Source organism: Diabrotica virgifera, chromosome 10 (assembly GCF_917563875.1).
Source record: "Diabrotica virgifera virgifera chromosome 10, PGI_DIABVI_V3a".
Classification (NCBI taxonomy): domain Eukaryota; kingdom Metazoa; phylum Arthropoda; class Insecta; order Coleoptera; family Chrysomelidae; genus Diabrotica; species Diabrotica virgifera.
The window spans coordinates 53998411-54016643 of record NC_065452.1 but is presented as its reverse complement, the minus strand read 5'-3'; the positions used below and the strand labels follow the sequence as shown (position 1 = coordinate 54016643).

Here is an 18233-nt window from a genome sequence, read left to right as displayed (position 1 = left end):
TATCCACAGCGGTCTCTAATTCCTGGGGAAATAACCTGAAACCAATATAAATACCAATACTTCTTCTAGTATGTCCAAATAAAACCCTCACCACTCAGGAAACATTTACACTATCAAATGATTATTTATAACCTAACGAAAGTCGTTTAGTAAATATTTCCTGCCATCACTCGGCTATTATTTTTGTTGGTCCCTTCTGGTGTTTGGAGGTAAGTCATTACTGCCGATTACAACAGTAATTAATAAAAACAGCGAATTTGAAGGGATTATACTTTTATTACCCTGAAACCAAAAGGGAAATTTTGTTTTTATAAAGGCCATTTCACTTAAAAATAATATTTTATATTTTGGGAAGAAACCAAAATAATTTTAATTCAAATAAAATATACCTCTATTGGTGTGAACAAAATGTTATTTAGAAGTTAGAAGGATATTGATTTTGTTCCGGTTGAGGTATTAACCACAGACACAATTTTTTTTAAATATGAAATTATACATTATTTTAAGCTACTATCAAAATAAAGAATGTGTGTGTATTTTGTACGCACGTAAGAAGCTATACTTCTATTATATGATTTCAACGAAATAAATATACTTTCAACAGGTTATTTGTATTTTATTTAAAGATTAAACTAATTTTTACTTACTACTTTCCAAATTTTTTTATTAAAACAATACCAAAAATAAAAAAAATAGAAAACACACGGATTCGAACCGGCGACCTCTCGATCTCCGGTCACACGCTTTACCACTATGCTCCCTTTGCTTTCACAGGTTACAAGATTTCTCATACATACTGACAAATTTAATAGACCAAGTGAAGTATACAAGAATACGACGAAGTAGTTGCATTGCAACTGAATAAAAATGGTATACATTTTTATTTTATAGTCGTATTACTCCGTAGAGTAACTAGGTGCATTTTTCCGTTGGAACTTTACCAGCTGCAGACGGGGGATGTGAATTGCATAGTGTAGAATTCCTTCCCTCTCGTCTTCACTGCAGCATCCATTTGACTTGCAAATTGTAGAAGTCTTGGAGGTGTCACCAGGAAAGTGTACCAATAAGTTTTCAATTTAAAAATCTTTTAGTAATATTTTTAATATTTCCAATATTAATAATTTACTATTAGGATTGAAAACTACTTCGTCTTTCAATGCCAGATGGCGCTAGCCACCTACTATCATCACTTCAGTTGCAATGGGTGGGAAAACCTCTCGATACGAATCAGTTAAAATATGAGTAGTATAGCAGACGGGGTTCTAACTCACTTTGGTAACCTGTCCATCAGGGTCTCCGAAGCTGATGGACAGAAGAGCCTCCTTTGACCTTGGGGGTGTACAAGAATTACAAGAAGTGATCGTCAATGACCAGAGGGTTGTAAGAAGTGGTCGCTTATCTCTACATCTCTTCTTCTTTCCCGAAGAATTGTCACCTTGTCACCTGTCTCACCTGTATTTTCTTTGTCTTAAATGTTATGAAGAAGTAAAAGAAGCGGTCGGCAATGACCAGAGGGCTGTGTATTTGACCACCTTGTATATCGAGTGCAAAACTCATCGCTTATCGCTTCATCTCCTCTTCTTTTAGTTAAATTTGTACAGGGTGATCGAAATTTGAGACTTTAAAATTGTTTTTGTAGGTGTTGGTGAGTAAAAAAAAGAACTTGTGTGACTTGCTTAGTCGTATCCAACCCAGCCTAGCCTAGCCTAGCCAGATAGAAATGTTTTAAATTTGGAACTTAAAGAAAAAGCAACGTACCAAATCTAAAAGTTTGAGGGAAGTTAATGGTAGAAAAGAAAAACAAAAAATAACTATAAATATTTATTAATTAGAAACAATACAAACTATACAATATACTTAACTAAAATTAACCCTATGCAGCTCCACCAACGGAAAAGGTAACTGCCGCTCTCTTGTCCCAATTGGAAAGTCTCTGTCGTTGTGCAACTCTATTATCCGGCGACGCCCCTGTGGTGGTTGAACTGTAGGAACGACACCTGCATACCTGCTCCGTTCCTCCTCGTTTAATCGGTCAGCGGCATTAACCTGCTGCTGATGGTGGAACTGTACTACAACGTTTTCAAGACCCATTATGTTCAGTTGTGGTAGATATAATGCAATTCACACATCGGATTCAATTTATATAGTGTAACTGCATTTTTATATCAAAAAGGTTAAGTCGTACGTAAATAGATTTTTATTCTGCAAAATGTAGCTAATTATAATTTTCAAAATCATCTTGTTTTACTGATTGACGTCAATATAAATGATAACTGCATTTTTACGGGTCAAAAAGGTGAACAACTGATGTAAATAAGTATGCATTTTTCCAGGTCAAAAAGGTGAACTTTGATGTAAATAAGTTTTCATTGTTTATAAAATTTACATTTTTACAGGTCAAAAAGGTGAACTATGTTTCCGCTGGTGGTTTTGTTATCGTCCATGGTTGAATATGTCCTAGTGGATATGTTCTATCACTAATATGTAGGTTCTCTAATTGTTTAATAATTTTTCTTAAATCCTGATATACTTTAATATCTTTTTGTAACTCAATGACTTTCTCTTGAAACTGTGCAACTTTATGTCTATACTCACTCAAAGACATGATGCTACTAATAAATGAGTTGGTATCAAACTATACATTGTATTTTATTTTTTTATTTGGTTGGTTATACGTAGTATCATTATCATCACGTTTTCGTTTAGGGGTATTGTTCAATATTTCGTTTACATCAGTTTTTTGTTTTTTAGCATCAATAACGATATTTTCATCATTTATTTTTCGTTTTTCTCTTGTGTCTCCTCTGTTTATAGAGTCATTAGCGAACTCATTTGAAATGTCTACATTCATATCATCTAAAATTTGTTGTTTTGCTCTTTTGTGATTTAATAGCTTTTGTTGTATTTTCTGCTTATTTCTATGCTTGACATTTTGTGTGCGTTTTCTTGATTTTGAAATAGTTAATCCCTGTAGTAATAAGGTACAGTGGTTTATACTTGCAGCTAGTTTTTCTAACATATCTTTAGATTTATTTAATTCTTTAGTACAACTTTTTGTTACAGCTTTATAATTAACAGAACTAAGACCCATACCTAATTTCACTTTTGCTTTCATTGCTCCAGCTACACCAAGTGCTGCCAACTTTTCAGAAAATGCTGTATTTTTTGATCGAAACTGTTCAAGAGCTTTTTCAGCTAGAATCTTATCAGCTTCATGTCGTTTTGATAACTCTTTATTTTGAGAGTATGCAATATCATGTTCACGACACGCTTCATCTAACCCATTTATTCCCCTATCTCCTCTTGCTAATCGTTTATGCAATTTGGTTCCTGGTCCACAAAACCTATATCCACCAGGGATGTGCAGCTCAAAAGGTAGTTTATTAATGGCAGCGTTTAACATCTTCATCAACGACTTACAAATTAGTAAATAAATAGTCTAAGATAAGTGTTTATATATATATTTTTTCTATTCTTTAAACAAATAACCTCACATTTCCCCAAACATACTACTTGGTATATTCTTAGCACCAGATTTCGATTTCAATAATTTTATGTACTCACAATTTATACAATTTAAATTAGGTATATCAGTCTCTCCTCCACACTTTGGACATTTATACTTCACAGGTACAGGCATAATTTTATGTTTTACAGGTACAGGCCTCACTCAAAATTTTCTTTATTGTTGTTGATTTTAAGAAAAATAGGATACACTCTTTTTACAAAAGTACAATCAGGACTGAATTTTTTGTGATCTCCGATTATATTGTCATTTGATTCCCATTTGTATATTTCTACACCACATTTGAAACACTTAACTATATCTTCTACTTGAAGAAAGTAAAATCCACAAGCAGCTAACTCTACTTCTGATTTCTTCCCCTTCCAATTGTTAAAAGTTGAAAGTCTTGAATAGAAATCTTCCGGGTTAAGCGTGTACACCTCGAGACACATATTAATTACTGACTGACAAAATGTCGCTGAATACGCTTATTATATACCCGTAGGACAGTAACATGAAATTTGAATATAAAATCAGATCAAATGCACAATACAGTTAGTTCATTAGAAACTGTTAACATGAATGCTAGTAAGAAAAAGACAAGAAAGACCTCTAAAAGGAAGGTCTCTAAGAAAAAAGGTTCTAAAATTCCAAAACAAAAGTATTTCAGTTTAGTTAAAGTAATTCGAGACATTAGAAAGAAACTATTGGAAAGCAAACCAAGAACGTTAAGGGAAGCTATTCAACAAGCATTGCGAATTGTGAAATCTTACAAGAACATAAAAAAACCACGTGGTCGAGTAATTCAGGTTCCGAAAACTGGAGGTATATTACCTTTAATACCCATATTTGCAGGATTAAGCGCTTTGGGCACTATTGCCGGTGGCACCTCCGCCATCGTGAAGACGATAAACGATGCAAAAGCAGCTAAAGAAGATTTACTTGAAAAACAACGTCATAATCGTAAAATGGAAGCATTAGCAATTGGAAAAGGTTTATACTTGAAACCATATAAAAGTGGAATGGGTATTTTTTTATGAAGAAGGCGGATCAAATAAATATTCCAAAACATGCTTTGACAAATGTAGAGTTACAAAAATACGCAAAATTAATGAAAATTCCATATTTCAGAGGTGTATTTATGAGAAACGCGTTTCCGAAAAAAATTTGGCAACATGAGAGTGGAATTATTAATTTAGATAATAAAGACGGTCCTGGAACTCATTGGACAGCGTACAAGAAGAACAAATCTAAAGTTGTGTATTTTGATAGTTTTGGAAACTTGAGACCGCCTATGGAAGCTATATCATACTTTAATTCAAATGGCTATTGTCACATTGTATATAATCATAAAATTTATCAATCTTATAACACTGTAAATTGTGGACAATTGTGTTTAGATTTTTTAAATAAATACCTGTTTTAAAAGAATAATTTTTATTTACTGTATGATCTCCGTTTGAACATGTCGTTCACTTTTGTGTTATCTGGAAGAGAATCGGTGTTATCAACAAAAATTTATCCACCAATTATTTTAAACGAAAATGAACAGTATGTACTGGGTTTAATTGATTTTATGACATACAATACAATTCCAAATATAGACCAAACAAACAACAAGTTTTATATAAATGGTCACGATATAACGATTCCACATGGTGCTTATGAAGTTGATGATCTTTCAAAATATTTAACTGAAAAAATAACTGAATTAGAATTAAAATTAGATCAAACACCAGGTAAAGATGATACAGAAATTGATAAAAATATAATACAGAAACCACTGCAAGGAAACGTAGTAAAAAGTGTGGCTAAAAAACATCATCATAGTGAACAACCTACAAGTCTGGAAATGAGAATTAATAACAATACACTCAAATGTGAAATAAAAAGCAACAAAGTAATTCATTTTGAAAAACCACATACAATTGCCTCCTTATTGGGATTTACATCAAAACGGCTTTCACCTTCAAAGACTCACGTAGCCGAGAATCCTGTGCATATCACAAAGGTTAATTCTATTTGTGTGGAATGTAATCTAATCACTAATTCATACGTCAATGAAAATCAAGGTCATATCATTCACATGTTTTATCCAAATGTCTTACCGGGATACAAAATTGTTGAAATTCCAAAAAAAGTAATTTATCTACCTGTCACAAATAGATATATTGATGAAATTTTCATTAAAATAGTTGACCAGGATGGTAATCTTGTTAATTTCACACGAGAAGTTATTACGTTAAGACTACATTTAAAAAAAATATAATAATGGTTGTAATTTATAACTCTAATCCAGGTGTGAACAGTGTATATAATACTAAAAGTTTTGACAATAATATTAGTGATAAGCAGACGCTCAAACAGTTGACAACTGAAAACAAAGTATTTTTAACCTCACTGGGATTTAGAATAAAAAACAACAACAACAACGTCAGGAAAAAAGAAAAGCATAAGAAATACTTGGTGCAGAATTAGATTTTTTATAAATACTAGAATACTTAGGATTTTCTTGAGGTGTACTTGTAAAAAGAGCGAATATGAGTTTTAACATTTTGAATATTGGAGGTCATGTATTGGTTGATAACTCAGTTGTGAGTCGAGAAATGCATAGTCATTTACCCTATGCCAACGCAACTTTTAACCATTGTGATGAAATAAGGATACCTATTCAGACTCAAGATATATACACCTTACCTTCTGAGAGTTATCTGTATATTGAAGGGCGTCTAACGGATGATGGGAAAGAAAGCACTACTTTGCGTTTTGTTAATAATGGTTTGATGTATTTATTTGATGAGATACGATATGAAATTGGAGGCTGTGTAATAGATAGAGTGAGAAATTTAGGTATAACAACGACAATAAAAAACTATGTTTCGTTTACGCAAAGTGAATCTAACCGATACAAAAGTATAGGCTGGAACTATGAAAAACCATCATCAATAACAACTGACGCAAAAGGAAATTTTAGTGCGTGTATTCCACTCAAACTGTTACTTGGTTTTTCAGAAGATTATACTCGAATCCTGGTTAACATCCGCCAGGAACTTGTATTGATAAGAAGTTCAACAGATTTAAATGCAGTGACGTCTACAATGGAAAATGCAAAACCAAAAATTGAAATATTTAAATTTATATGGAAAATGCCGCATATTCAAGTGTCAGATTCGGAAAAGTTACGTTTATACAAATTTATTGAAAATGGATCTAATTTAGAACTTGCATACAGAAGTTGGGAATATCATGAAATTCCGCTACTACCACAAACAATGAAATTTAACTGGAACGTAAAAACTACTAGTCTACTAGAAAGACCACGATTTGTTTTGTTTGCTTTACAGACTGCCAAAAAGAATGCCATAAAAGAAGATGCGAGCCATTTCGATCATTGTAATATTACAAACTTAAAACTATTTCTACATTCTGAAATGTACCCGTATGACAATTTGAACTTGAACTTTGATAAGAAACAGTATGCCATTGCATATGAAATGTATGCACAATTTCAACAGTCGTACTATTATAAAGTTGGAGATCCATGTCTTAGTTTGGAGCAATTTGGTTCTTTTGCCCCCATATTTGTTATTGACTGCAGCAGACAAAATGAATCAGTTAAGTCGGGAAGTGTTGATATGAGAATAGAAATTGAAACCAATAAGAATATACCAGTTAATACAGCAGCTTATTGTATAATTATACATGACCGTATTGTTAATTATAATCCGCTAACTAATGTAGTTCAAATGTTTTAACTGTATTTTATCTATTGTGAAATAAATATGTAATTTTTTAAATAAAAAGTTTAAAAAAAAAATATTGTTTTTTTTTGCTGACACTACAATTTTATGATATAAAAGCCGGTAACAATCTCATAAACAGTTAAATGAATAAAATCCATCAAAGATGTTACTACACAAAATATTTTGGTTCGTCGCATTGTTAAATGTGTGTTTTGCGTTTAACGTTTTTAGAGAACCATTTATTATTAATAGGCAACGAATAACATGGTGTACTTTAAATGCAGACTCTTCAATTACTAGAGTAGTCCATAAAGCTATCAATACATGGAGCAATGCAAGTGGAATTAAGTTTAAGCAAGTTAATTGTACAGCAGAAGAAGCACCAAAGCTATCAATTTTATTTGATACGCATACCCATAGAATAACAGGTTTATGTTTACCAGCCGAGGAATGTAAGTTATTTTTTGACATTCAAAATGTTAGAAATGAAATAGCCCATACAATAGTTCCTACGTTGAATAATCAAATTCCATGTGGGGAAATACATATATTAAAAAATGTTTTATGGAACTTAAAACTAAACGACTTTGAGACACCAGGTTTTAATTTGCAATTGGTTTTAACGCACCAAATTGGTCACTATTTAGGGCTAACCGATAACCGAAACTACAATTCGATAATGAATAAATTATATCTAGAACGCCGTCCTCAAGAACTGAGCAACGATGATATAAGTGCTATAGAATATCTTTATAAAAATGGAACGGTTAAACCCCAACATAAACTAAACTTTACCTACGTTCCTAATCATCATCATCGTTCTTATGGAATCTCAAGGATCCGTTATAGGGCATTAAAAATGTATTCATTTGTATAAATAATTGTTTCTCAATAAAAATATTTACTTTTTTTTTTTTTTGTGTAATACTTATTTAACACCATGTACACAATAAATAATTTCATAACTGTTCTGATATCGAACAAATATATTTAGACCAGTTTGAAACCTGTTCAAACCTGTTCAAACCTGTTCAAGACCTGATCAAAACCTGATCAAACCTGTTCAAGACCTGATCAAGACCTGATCAAAACCTGATCAAAGCTGTTCAAGACCTGATCGAGACCTGATCGAGACCTGTTCGAGACCTGATCGAGACCTGATCGAGACCTGTTCGAGACCTGATCGAGACCTGTTCGAGACCTGATTCAAAGCTGTTCAGAGGTTGCGAGCCCTACAATGAATAAGGATATAAAGAGACAACTTATAACTAAACGAAAAAACATTCAAAGTAAATTGAGACAACTAAAGCAAGGACAAATAATCCAAGAAGATTTATTTAATCCAATTACAAAACACTTAAAAAATATTGAGACCAAGTTGAATAAGAATTCAGGTTCTGAAAATGAAACAACCAAATATGAACCTTTAAGGTACATTAAAAATGATGATGACATCAAAGAAGACAACATTGAAGTGGATGATGAAATCAAAGAAGACAACATTGAAGTGGATGATGAAATCAAAGAAGACAACATTGAAGTGGATGATGAAATTGATGAAGCAGAAGGAGACAACATTGAAGTGGATGATGATGAAATTTATGAAACAAGTGATATTAAAAACTCTATATTAGAAAACATTGAAGTGGATGATATAAAAGAACAGATTAAAAATGATAAAAACTCTGAAACTCGATTTGAAGCTAACCAGGAACGTACACTTTTTTTGGATCAGTATGATCCATTACCTAGGAAATATATTACAGAGATGCAGGCTGATTTTTTAAATAAAGAATTTGATCATAAATATGGAGTTAGATTTGATGAAACATCTGAAAAGCTGCTGATTGGGAATTCCGAAATCAACATAGATGGTGCTGATGTTCTTTTAAAAAACAAAAGATATAAAGGTACGTCTGGATTATATGAGCTTTTGTTTAAGAAACACCCAGCTAATTTTACAGATCAAGATGTAAATAACTATGCAAAAATAGTTGTAGCTACGAATGCTCACAGAAGACATTATTTATCAAGTAAACAGATAGATGGTAGTAAATTAAAAAAATATAAAAAAATAATTGCACCAATAACAGAAGGTAAAGGACTACTTATGGAAGTAAACAACAATAAAATAGATTACGTCCACTGGGATGATCCAAACGAACTTGTAGCTAGATTGAGGTTATTACTATCATCACAGTTAGCTGGGCATACAGGACATACAAATGAAATAAATTCAATTATTGAAGAACTAAAAGAGGCAAACATTATAGAATAAATATCATGTCTGTTAAAAGAGATATTGTTAATGAGTTACACAAACCTGCAAGAATTAACTTTAAAAGACGAAGAATTATTATAAAATCTCTTAATGATTTATTCCAAGCTGACTTGATTGATATGCAAAAGTATTCAAATACAAACAGAGATTTCAAATATATCTTGGTTGTAATAAATTGTTTCTCAAAATTTTTATGGGCTTTACCTCTGAAAAATAAATCAGGTGTCGAAGTAGCTAAATGTATGGAGCATGTGTTTAAAGAACAAACACCAAATAATCTTCAAACAGATATGGGAACGGAATTTTTTAATCCATATATGAAAACATTGTTGAAAAAATATAACATTAATCATTACAATGTATACAGTGAGAAAAAGGCTGCGATTGCTGAGCGAGTTATTCGCACGATTAAATCAAAGATTTGGAAACAGTTTAGTTTCAATGGTAACTACAAATGGATTAATAATTTACATCAAGTTGTTAATGAATACAATAACAAAGTTCACACAACAATAGGCATGAAACCGGTTGATGTTAAAAAGAAACATGAAAAATTATTGTTGAATACTGTATACAATCACATTAAAATGGTTGATTTGGAAAGTCAAAAATTTCATATCGGTGATCATGTACGCATTTCAAAATATCGAGGAGTTTTTGACAAGAAATACAATCCAAATTGGTCTAATGAAATTTTCATTGTTTATAAAATAAAACTTGGGAACCCTATTACATACTTGTTAAAAGATTATAGAGGTGAAGAAATTCTAGGAGGATTTTATAAAGAGCAATTGCAGAAAGTTAAACACAAAGATAGTTATTTAGTAGAAAAAATATTGAAGAAAAAAGGAAACAAAGTTTTTGTCAAGTGGCTAGGTTTTGACGATTCTCACAACTCTTGGATAAATAAAAGTGATGTAATATAAGAAGTGGGGATAGAAAAATATTTAAAAGACATTCCACTTGCAAGATTTTGTTGGTTGTTAAAGAATATCGAGAGTGAAAACATGTTCATTGTAGATATCCAAGGTTTCTCTTTTCCTGCGGAAGATGTCTTTCTTTGCAGGGAAATTGCTATTTTAGATCCTACTACAGAAAAGATGATACACAGAATGGTTGTGTTACCAGTAACAGAAGCTATGGTAAATAAATCGTATATGAAATGTATCGAACAACAATTTGTTCAAAACCATGGTTTAAGTTGGCAATCGTGGCATTGTGATACTCATCTAAAATATGAAGACATCTCAAAATTTTTACACGACAACATACTGGATGAAACAATATTGGTGAGAAATCATGAAACAAAGAAATATTTGGAACAATTCATGGAAAACCGCATTGATTGTGTAGAAGATGAACCTAATATACTTTCAGATGAAACTATGAAACATATTTTTAAAGCTCATACGTGTTTTCAACATACCAATGAAAATTTGCAATGTGCTCTAAACAATGTATTTAATATTCATTATTGGTATAAATATTGTAGAAAATGTTGATAATAAATAATAAAAATTAAAAATGGTCTTTTATTAATAGATGCACAACACATTTATTTTCAAATTGATACCAGACATGAAGCTTGTAAAACAAAAGACTACGCTTGATGTGGAGAATAATTTATTGGAGCCAATTGAGAATAAATTTAAAAAGCATGGAGTTTTGTTTCCTTCAACTATTAGATGTCTTATAGTTGGTCCTTCAAATTGTGGTAAGACCAATGTGATGATAAGTTTATTGGAACATGCTAATGGAGTAAAATTTGAAAATGTGTATATTTACTCAAAATCATTAATGCAACCAAAGTACAAATATTTAGAAACTTTATTAGAACCAATTAAAGGAATAGGATATTATACTTACAGTGGAAGTACTGATATAATGCACCCATCTGAAGCGAAGCCCAATTCCATTTTTATCTTTGATGATGTTGCGTGTGACAACCAAGATGTTATTCGGGAATATTTTAGCATGTCTCGACATTCTCAGGTGGATCCATTTTATTTGAGTCAGAGTTATGCAAAAATACCTAAGCATCTTATAAGAGACAATGCAAATATTTTAATTGTATTTAAACAAGACGATTTAAATCTAAAACACATTTACAACGATCACGTTGGAACAGATATGACTTTTGAAGATTTAAAAAAAATATGTTCAATATGTTGGAATGAAAATTACGGATTCTTATCCATTTTCAAAGATAGCGACATAAATGATGGTCGATATCGCAAAAAGATTGATCACTATTTTTTAATCAAGTAAAAGGTGTAAATGAGAAATAAAAGAGATAATAATTAAAAACGCATTTTATTTAATAAATCTACATACTTTTTTCCAATTTTTCTATTTCTGACTCAGGAAATGATCTATATTAAGTTCGTCAAGATCTAGTACCTCCTCTGGGTTTTGTGATGTCGTCGTCCTCGTCATTTTTCGTTTTTGTTTTTTTGCTGGTGATTCTGCTGATGTTGTTGCCCAATTCGTTGGTGGAGCAGTTGAATTCGTTGGAGTCATTGGTAGAAGAGAAGAGTGACCAAAATGAGAAGGAGGACGAGGAGGAGGAGGAGAAAGAAATGGTCGCTTTATACCCACCAGCTGTTTTTTTTCTTGGTACCTTTCAAATTCCTCCACCTCATCGTCCAGAAGGTTGAAGCGGTATCTTTTGCAGATATCTTCCAGTACATGGAACTCCTCCTCGTTGTCTATTTTAATTCTCATATACCTTATTGGAAGGTATCCAAACTTCTTTTTTAATGTCTTATTATTAGGTGAGTACGATAGTTTGACAAATATTTTATCTCCCTTAAGTGACACATCCTCTACACCATATCTGAAATAAAAAAAAAACAGAATCAACCAACAGTCTTTCAAAGAAAATCAGAAATCAAATCAGAACATAAAATTTACAAATGTAATGATCTGGAATAACTTATAATGCTCCAATAAAATATTCATAATAAAAAAAAATTAAACAGTCAGACGAAATAAAATCATGTAGAACAAATAAAAAATTAAATAAGTAAAATACTTACATAAATAACTGCTTTACAATAACAAAGGCGTCCTTTATTGGTAAGTTATCTGGATCCTCGGAAATAATCACTAATTGACAAGGTACTCCGGTCATTTTGCTAGTGTTTAGTTATTCGTTTACTGACTAACTGATGGATTCATTTAAAATTACACGAGTTTAAGTAGTAAGAATAAAAAAATAAATTAACGTCAGTGATATCATTGACCTATTTGATCTTTATTGAAATGCAGAAAACATGTTTATCATTAAAACGTTTATTATTACAAACTTTGCTTATTTTGAATAAAATGTGCTTATCTGCATATAATGTATTTTCGTGAACTATTTGACTTAAAAATGTATTAACGTCAGCGTTAACCTTCAATGTGTTTTCGATAATATAATCACGTTGAATAGCGTGTTGTAGAAATGCGTCACTGTATTTTTTTTTCTGAAATGCATAAATACAGGATTTTATTGGTATAACGGTTTGGTCTGTATAACGTTTTGGTCAACATGAGTGCTAAAGTGATCGATGAAATTTCCACTGAAATGGTGAAGAAGATTGAAACAGTAAGTAGATTAATTAAAACTAAAACTGATTTACAAAAATATATAAAATATTTGAAAAAACAAATTTTACTTTTAAAAAAATGTATAAAAAATAGGGCTACCTGTATTAGAAATTTTCATTGTGTAGAGGCGAACATGTCCATCCTTAAAACCTATGTAGAAAATTTTAAAAACAGATTACATGTTAGAAAAAATAGTAATAGAGGGTTATTGTGGCAGGATTTGGAATCTTGTTTTAATAGCAGAGTTAAGACAGGCGTTATTATAAATTTAAAATATAAAGACCCCAAACTATTTATGGAAAAGGCTTTTAAAAGTTTTTCAGTTCAAATTAAGAAAAATTTAGTTTCATGTATGTTAAAAGTTAATGTAATTTTTTATGGACTTTTCATCAAACCTCAAGATGGGGAAACGTCTGTTAAACATTTTTCCACGAAAAATGAAATAATTGATCAAAATACAAACATAAAGGATTGGTATAAAATCAATTGTATAGATCGAGTTTTAAGAAAGTTTGAAGATTTTCAAGAAAAAGACAGTGGATGGGCACTATCTCACATTTTAAACTTAAAAGTTAATATAAACAAATATGATCCATTACTTGGTGGTATTTCAACATACGTTGAGCTACCTAAGTCTATAAAAAATACTAGAAGTGTAATTAATGTTAGGAATTCTGATCCTTATTGTTTTCTTTGGTCCGTTGTTGCTGCCTTACATCCTGCCACAAAAAATGTTGACCGAACATCATCCTATCCTCACTTTAGTAAAATATTAAACTTTAATAACATCAGTTTTCCCATTGATCTTAAAGATATTCCAAAATTTGAAAAATTAAATAAACTTGCTATAAATGTCTTTACATTAGGAACAAGAAACGAAATTCTACCTTTGATATTTAGCCAGACAAATTTTTCTCCTCGTATAAATCTACTTGTATTAAATGCCATGGAGAATAGTGTAAGTGATGATAATGATGAGGAGGAGGACATAAAACAGAGGGTATTTCATTTTGCTTATATTAAACATTTTTCAAGATTATGTGGTAAAAACATTGGGAACATTCGAAATAAAAAATGGTTTTGTGAGCGATGTTTTAATCATTTTAGTAGTGAGACATATTTACAAAATCATTTAGACGATTGTTTTAAGCTAAATTCTGTTAAAATGGTTTTACCTACCGAAAAAAATTATATAATGAAATTTAAAAATTTTAATCACAAAGAACGTGTTCCGTTCGTTATATATGCAGATCTTGAAAGTATTCTTACCAAATGTAATAATAATATTAATTTGAAAACTTGTTTCACTGAAAAGCATGAAGCTTTCAGTATAGCTTATTATTTTAAATGTTCTTATGATGATTCTTTATCCTATTTTAAAATATATACGGGTCGTGATTGTCAAACATGGTTTGTAAAAGAACTGGAAGAGATTGCTTGGAAAATATATAGAGAAAATTTATTTCAAAAATTTCAAAAAGTTATAACATTAACTGATAAAGAACAGAAAGATTTTAATTCCAGTAATTATAGGACTTCGTACACAATTCCTGTCACATTTCATAATCTCTCTGGCTACGACGCCCATTTTTTAATTAAAAGTCTTAACTCTGATATAAAAGGACATCTATCACTATTACCGATAAACAAAGAGAGGTATATATCATTTACCAAATTTATCCATGGCACTAATATTAGTTTTAGATTTATTGATTCCTTTAGATTTATGTCTTGTTCATTAGATCAACTTTCCTCATATCTAGATGATAACCAAAAAAATATTACACGCAGATATTTTAATGATGATTCGAAGTTTAATTTGGTTAAAAGAAAGGGTATTTTCCCTTATGAGTATTTAGACAGTTGGGAGAAGTTACAGGTCACTTGTCTTCCATCTATTGACGATTTTTATAGTAAAGTCAATAACGAGGGAATTACTAAAGAGGACTATCAACATGCCTGCAACGTTTGGACTAGATTTCAGATAAAAAACCTGCAGGAATATGCAGAATTGTATTTAAAAACAGACGTACTACTTTTGACTGATATTTTTGAGAATTTTCGATCTATGTGTTTAAAAACTTATGGATTGGATAGTCTTCATTATTATACTTTACCAGGATTAGCCTTTGATGCTATGTTAAAAGTAACCAATATCGAATTGGAATTATTAAGAGAGAGTGAGATGGTTTTGTTTTTTGAAAAAGCAAAACGAGGAGGAGTTTCACAATGTAGTAATAGATATGGAGAAGCTAATAATAAATATATGAAAGATAAATACAATCCTGATAAAGAAGTCTCTTATCTAATATATTGGGATTTTAATAATCTTTATGGTACAGCGATGAGTTACGCGTTGCCATATGCAGGCTTTGAATGGATTAATTTGACTGATATTTATAAGGAAAACATATTAGATTGTCCCAATGATGGAGAATATGGATACATACTTGAGATAGACATCGAATATCCAAAAGAACTTTTTAATTTACATAAAGATTTGCCTCTTTGTCCTGAACACATAATCCCACCATCTTCTAATTCAACAATTCCTAAATTATTAACCACATTGTACGATAAAAAAAAATATGTTATTCATTATATATATTTGAAACAGATTGTTAGCTTAGGTTTGAAAATAATAAAAATTCATCGATGTTTGAAATTTAAACAATCCCCTTGGTTAAAAAAATATATTGATCTAAACATTGACTTGCGAAAGAAAAGCAAAAATGAATTTGAAAAAAACTTATTTAAACTTTTTATCAATGCCCCTTACGGAAAAAGTATTGAAAATGTAAGAAAACATAGAGAAATAAAAATTGTTAACAAATATAATGGAAGATATGGAGCAAATTTCTATATCTCACAACCTAATTTTCATAGTTGTACTATTTTCGATGAACAGACTGTAATAATTGAAATGACAAAACAAAAAGTCAATTTTAATAAACCAATATATATAGGGATGTGTATTTTGGATATTTCCAAAACCATTTTATATGACTTTCATTATAATTATGTCATAAAAAAATTTAAAGATCAAGCAAAATTGTTATATACCGATACAGATAGTTTAATATATCAGTTTTTTGTTGATGATTTATATAAACATATTAAAGAAGATATTGACAAATTTGACACATCAGACTACAAAGAGGATAATGTATATAGTATTCCATTACGGAATAAAAAAGTATTAGGTCTCATGAAAGATGAGAACCAAGGGGAATTGATGACACACTTCATAGGATTACGTTCGAAAATGTACACTATGAAAATTTTAAATCAGCAAGCGGAAATAAAAAAGGCTAAAGGAATCAAAAAATCTGCATTAAAAGAACTGTCATATGATGATTATTATGCAAGTTTATTTAATAAAGTAATAGTGGAAATTTACCAAAATTCAATCATTTCGAAAAAGCATGATGTTTATACAATGTCTCAAATAAAGGTAGCACTCAGTCCATACGATGATAAGAGAATAATAAATTATTTATCCCCTGACACTCTTCCATGGGGTTTCAATGATAAATAATTTATTATTATTATTTTATAAAATTTTGTAAATCGTTTTTTAATTAATCTACAGCCACTCAACACGAAGCTCAGCTGGTACGGTATTTATACATTGAATAAAATATGTTTTTAAATAAAGCTCCTTTTTATTTTAGTCTCAATTAAATAAATGGGAGGCAGTTTTCATAGACCAAAAACGATTTGTAAAATTAAAATTTAAGACTGAAAAAACCATAATACCTCAAACTCTACCTACAATCTTCTGGGATACAAAAACATATGGAACAATACCATGTTTTGATTGTAAGAGATTTTTTTGTTTTTGTGACAGATCCTTAGAAATTCACAAGGACACTAATATGTATTGTTATGAAACTATGCCTGATTCATAAAAAGGTACACTAGTACGAAATATTCATCTATTAGTGATTAATTTTTTTTATTATTTCAGCCCTTAATCCATCGACCATTACCAGCTTCTGGTGTGGGTGTACTTAAAATTAAAGAAGAGATTTTGTCCGATGAAGATTTTAATTATAGAAAAAATTACAATGCCCAAATACCAGATGACCATCCACTACACAGAGACGACTTAATTTGGGCCCGGTACATTGATCAGGTGACGTGGTCGTATTGGATGGATATTAAAACAACCTTATGGAACGACATAGCTGTGTATCACTATTATGAATTAAACTATCTTGTATAATAAACTTTTAGATTTGGTACGTTGTTTTTTCTTTCAGTTCCTCAAAAAAAAAAAATGTAAATTGATCGATCTTGTATAATAAACTTTTAGATTTGGTACGTTGCTTTTTCTTTAAGTTCCAAATTTAAAACATTTCTATCTGGCTAGGCTAGGCTAGGCTGGGTTGGATACGACTAAGCAAGTCACACAAGTTCTTTTTTTTACTCACCAACACCTACAAAAACAATTTTAAAGTCTCAAATTTCGATCACCCTGTACAAATTTAACTAAAAGAAGAGGAGATGAAGCGATAAGCGATGAGTTTTGCACTCGATATACAAGGTGGTCAAATACACAGCCCTCTGGTCATTGCCGACCGCTTCTTTTACTTCTTCATAACATTTAAGACAAAGAAAATACAGGTGAGACAGGTGACAAGGTGACAATTCTTCGGGAAAGAAGAAGAGATGTAGAGATAAGCGACCACTTCTTACAACCCTCTGGTCATTGACGATCACTTCTTGTAATTCTTGTACACCCCCAAGGTCAAAGGAGGCTCTTCTGTCCATCAGCTTCGGAGACCCTGATGGACAGGTTACCAAAGTGAGTTAGAACCCCGTCTGCTATACTACTAATATGGAGAACAGTGCGTACGTTCCTTCCGATGAAGGCTCCAATAAGAGCCGAAAATCGCGATTCAAGGGACTGAACTGCGCTCCGTATTCTAATTGAAAAGTAAGATTGTTTTGCCTTCGCATTGCAACTGAATAAAAATGGTATACATTTTTATTTTATTTTATACAAGAATACTTTAAATATACTTACTATTATTATAAAATATCTTATTCCCGAGGAAGATAAATCCAAAGACACAAAAATTATAATAAATATATTTACTAAAAA

At 30.9% G+C, this 18233-nt stretch overlaps 3 protein-coding genes across 4 annotated transcripts; 2 read left to right on the top strand and 1 right to left on the bottom strand.

Annotated features, from left to right (window-relative positions):
- Window positions 1-6651: 6651 nt before the first annotated feature.
- Window positions 6652-7260, top strand: LOC126893025 (uncharacterized). Its single transcript, XM_050662967.1, has one exon. The coding sequence runs from the start codon at window positions 6652-6654 to the stop codon at window positions 7258-7260; it is 609 nt and encodes a 202-aa protein (XP_050518924.1).
- A 4615-nt stretch (window positions 7261-11875) lies between these two features.
- LOC126878559 (uncharacterized) lies at window positions 11876-12936 on the bottom strand. The gene is made up of 2 exons (XM_050641342.1): window positions 12568-12936; window positions 11876-12365 (listed from the first exon to the last, which is right to left on the bottom strand). The coding sequence occupies exons 1-2, from the start codon at window positions 12660-12662 to the stop codon at window positions 11879-11881; spliced, it is 582 nt and encodes a 193-aa protein (XP_050497299.1). The 5' UTR covers window positions 12663-12936; the 3' UTR covers window positions 11876-11878.
- A 103-nt stretch (window positions 12937-13039) lies between these two features.
- Window positions 13040-17368, top strand: LOC126878570 (uncharacterized). 2 transcript variants are annotated; one of them, XM_050641360.1, is made up of 2 exons: window positions 13040-13121; window positions 17094-17368. In XM_050641360.1, exons 1-2 carry the CDS (start codon window positions 13065-13067, stop codon window positions 17349-17351), a joined length of 315 nt encoding a protein of 104 aa, XP_050497317.1. In that variant the 5' UTR covers window positions 13040-13064; the 3' UTR covers window positions 17352-17368. The 2 variants fall into 2 exon arrangements, with proteins under 2 accessions (XP_050497317.1, XP_050497318.1); XM_050641361.1 differs by lacking the exon at window positions 13040-13121 and adding an exon at window positions 16194-17038.
- The last annotated feature ends 865 nt before the right edge of the window (window positions 17369-18233 follow it).

Bases quoted from the DNA above. Each gene is read 5' to 3' on its own strand.
- LOC126893025 (XM_050662967.1), top strand. From the start codon at position 6,652: ATGCCGCATATTCAAGTGTCAGATTCGGAAAAGTTACGTTTATACAAA.
- LOC126878559 (XM_050641342.1), bottom strand. From the start codon at position 12,662: ATGACCGGAGTACCTTGTCAATTAGTGATTATTTCCGAGGATCCAGAT. The intron at 12,366-12,567 runs GTAAGTATTTTA...TTTTTATTTCAG, and splicing joins ATTGTAAAGCAGTTATTTAT to ATATGGTGTAGAGGATGTGT.
- LOC126878570 (XM_050641360.1), top strand. From the start codon at position 13,065: ATGAGTGCTAAAGTGATCGATGAAATTTCCACTGAAATGGTGAAGAAG. The intron at 13,122-17,093 runs GTAAGTAGATTA...TTATTATTTCAG, and splicing joins TGGTGAAGAAGATTGAAACA to CCCTTAATCCATCGACCATT.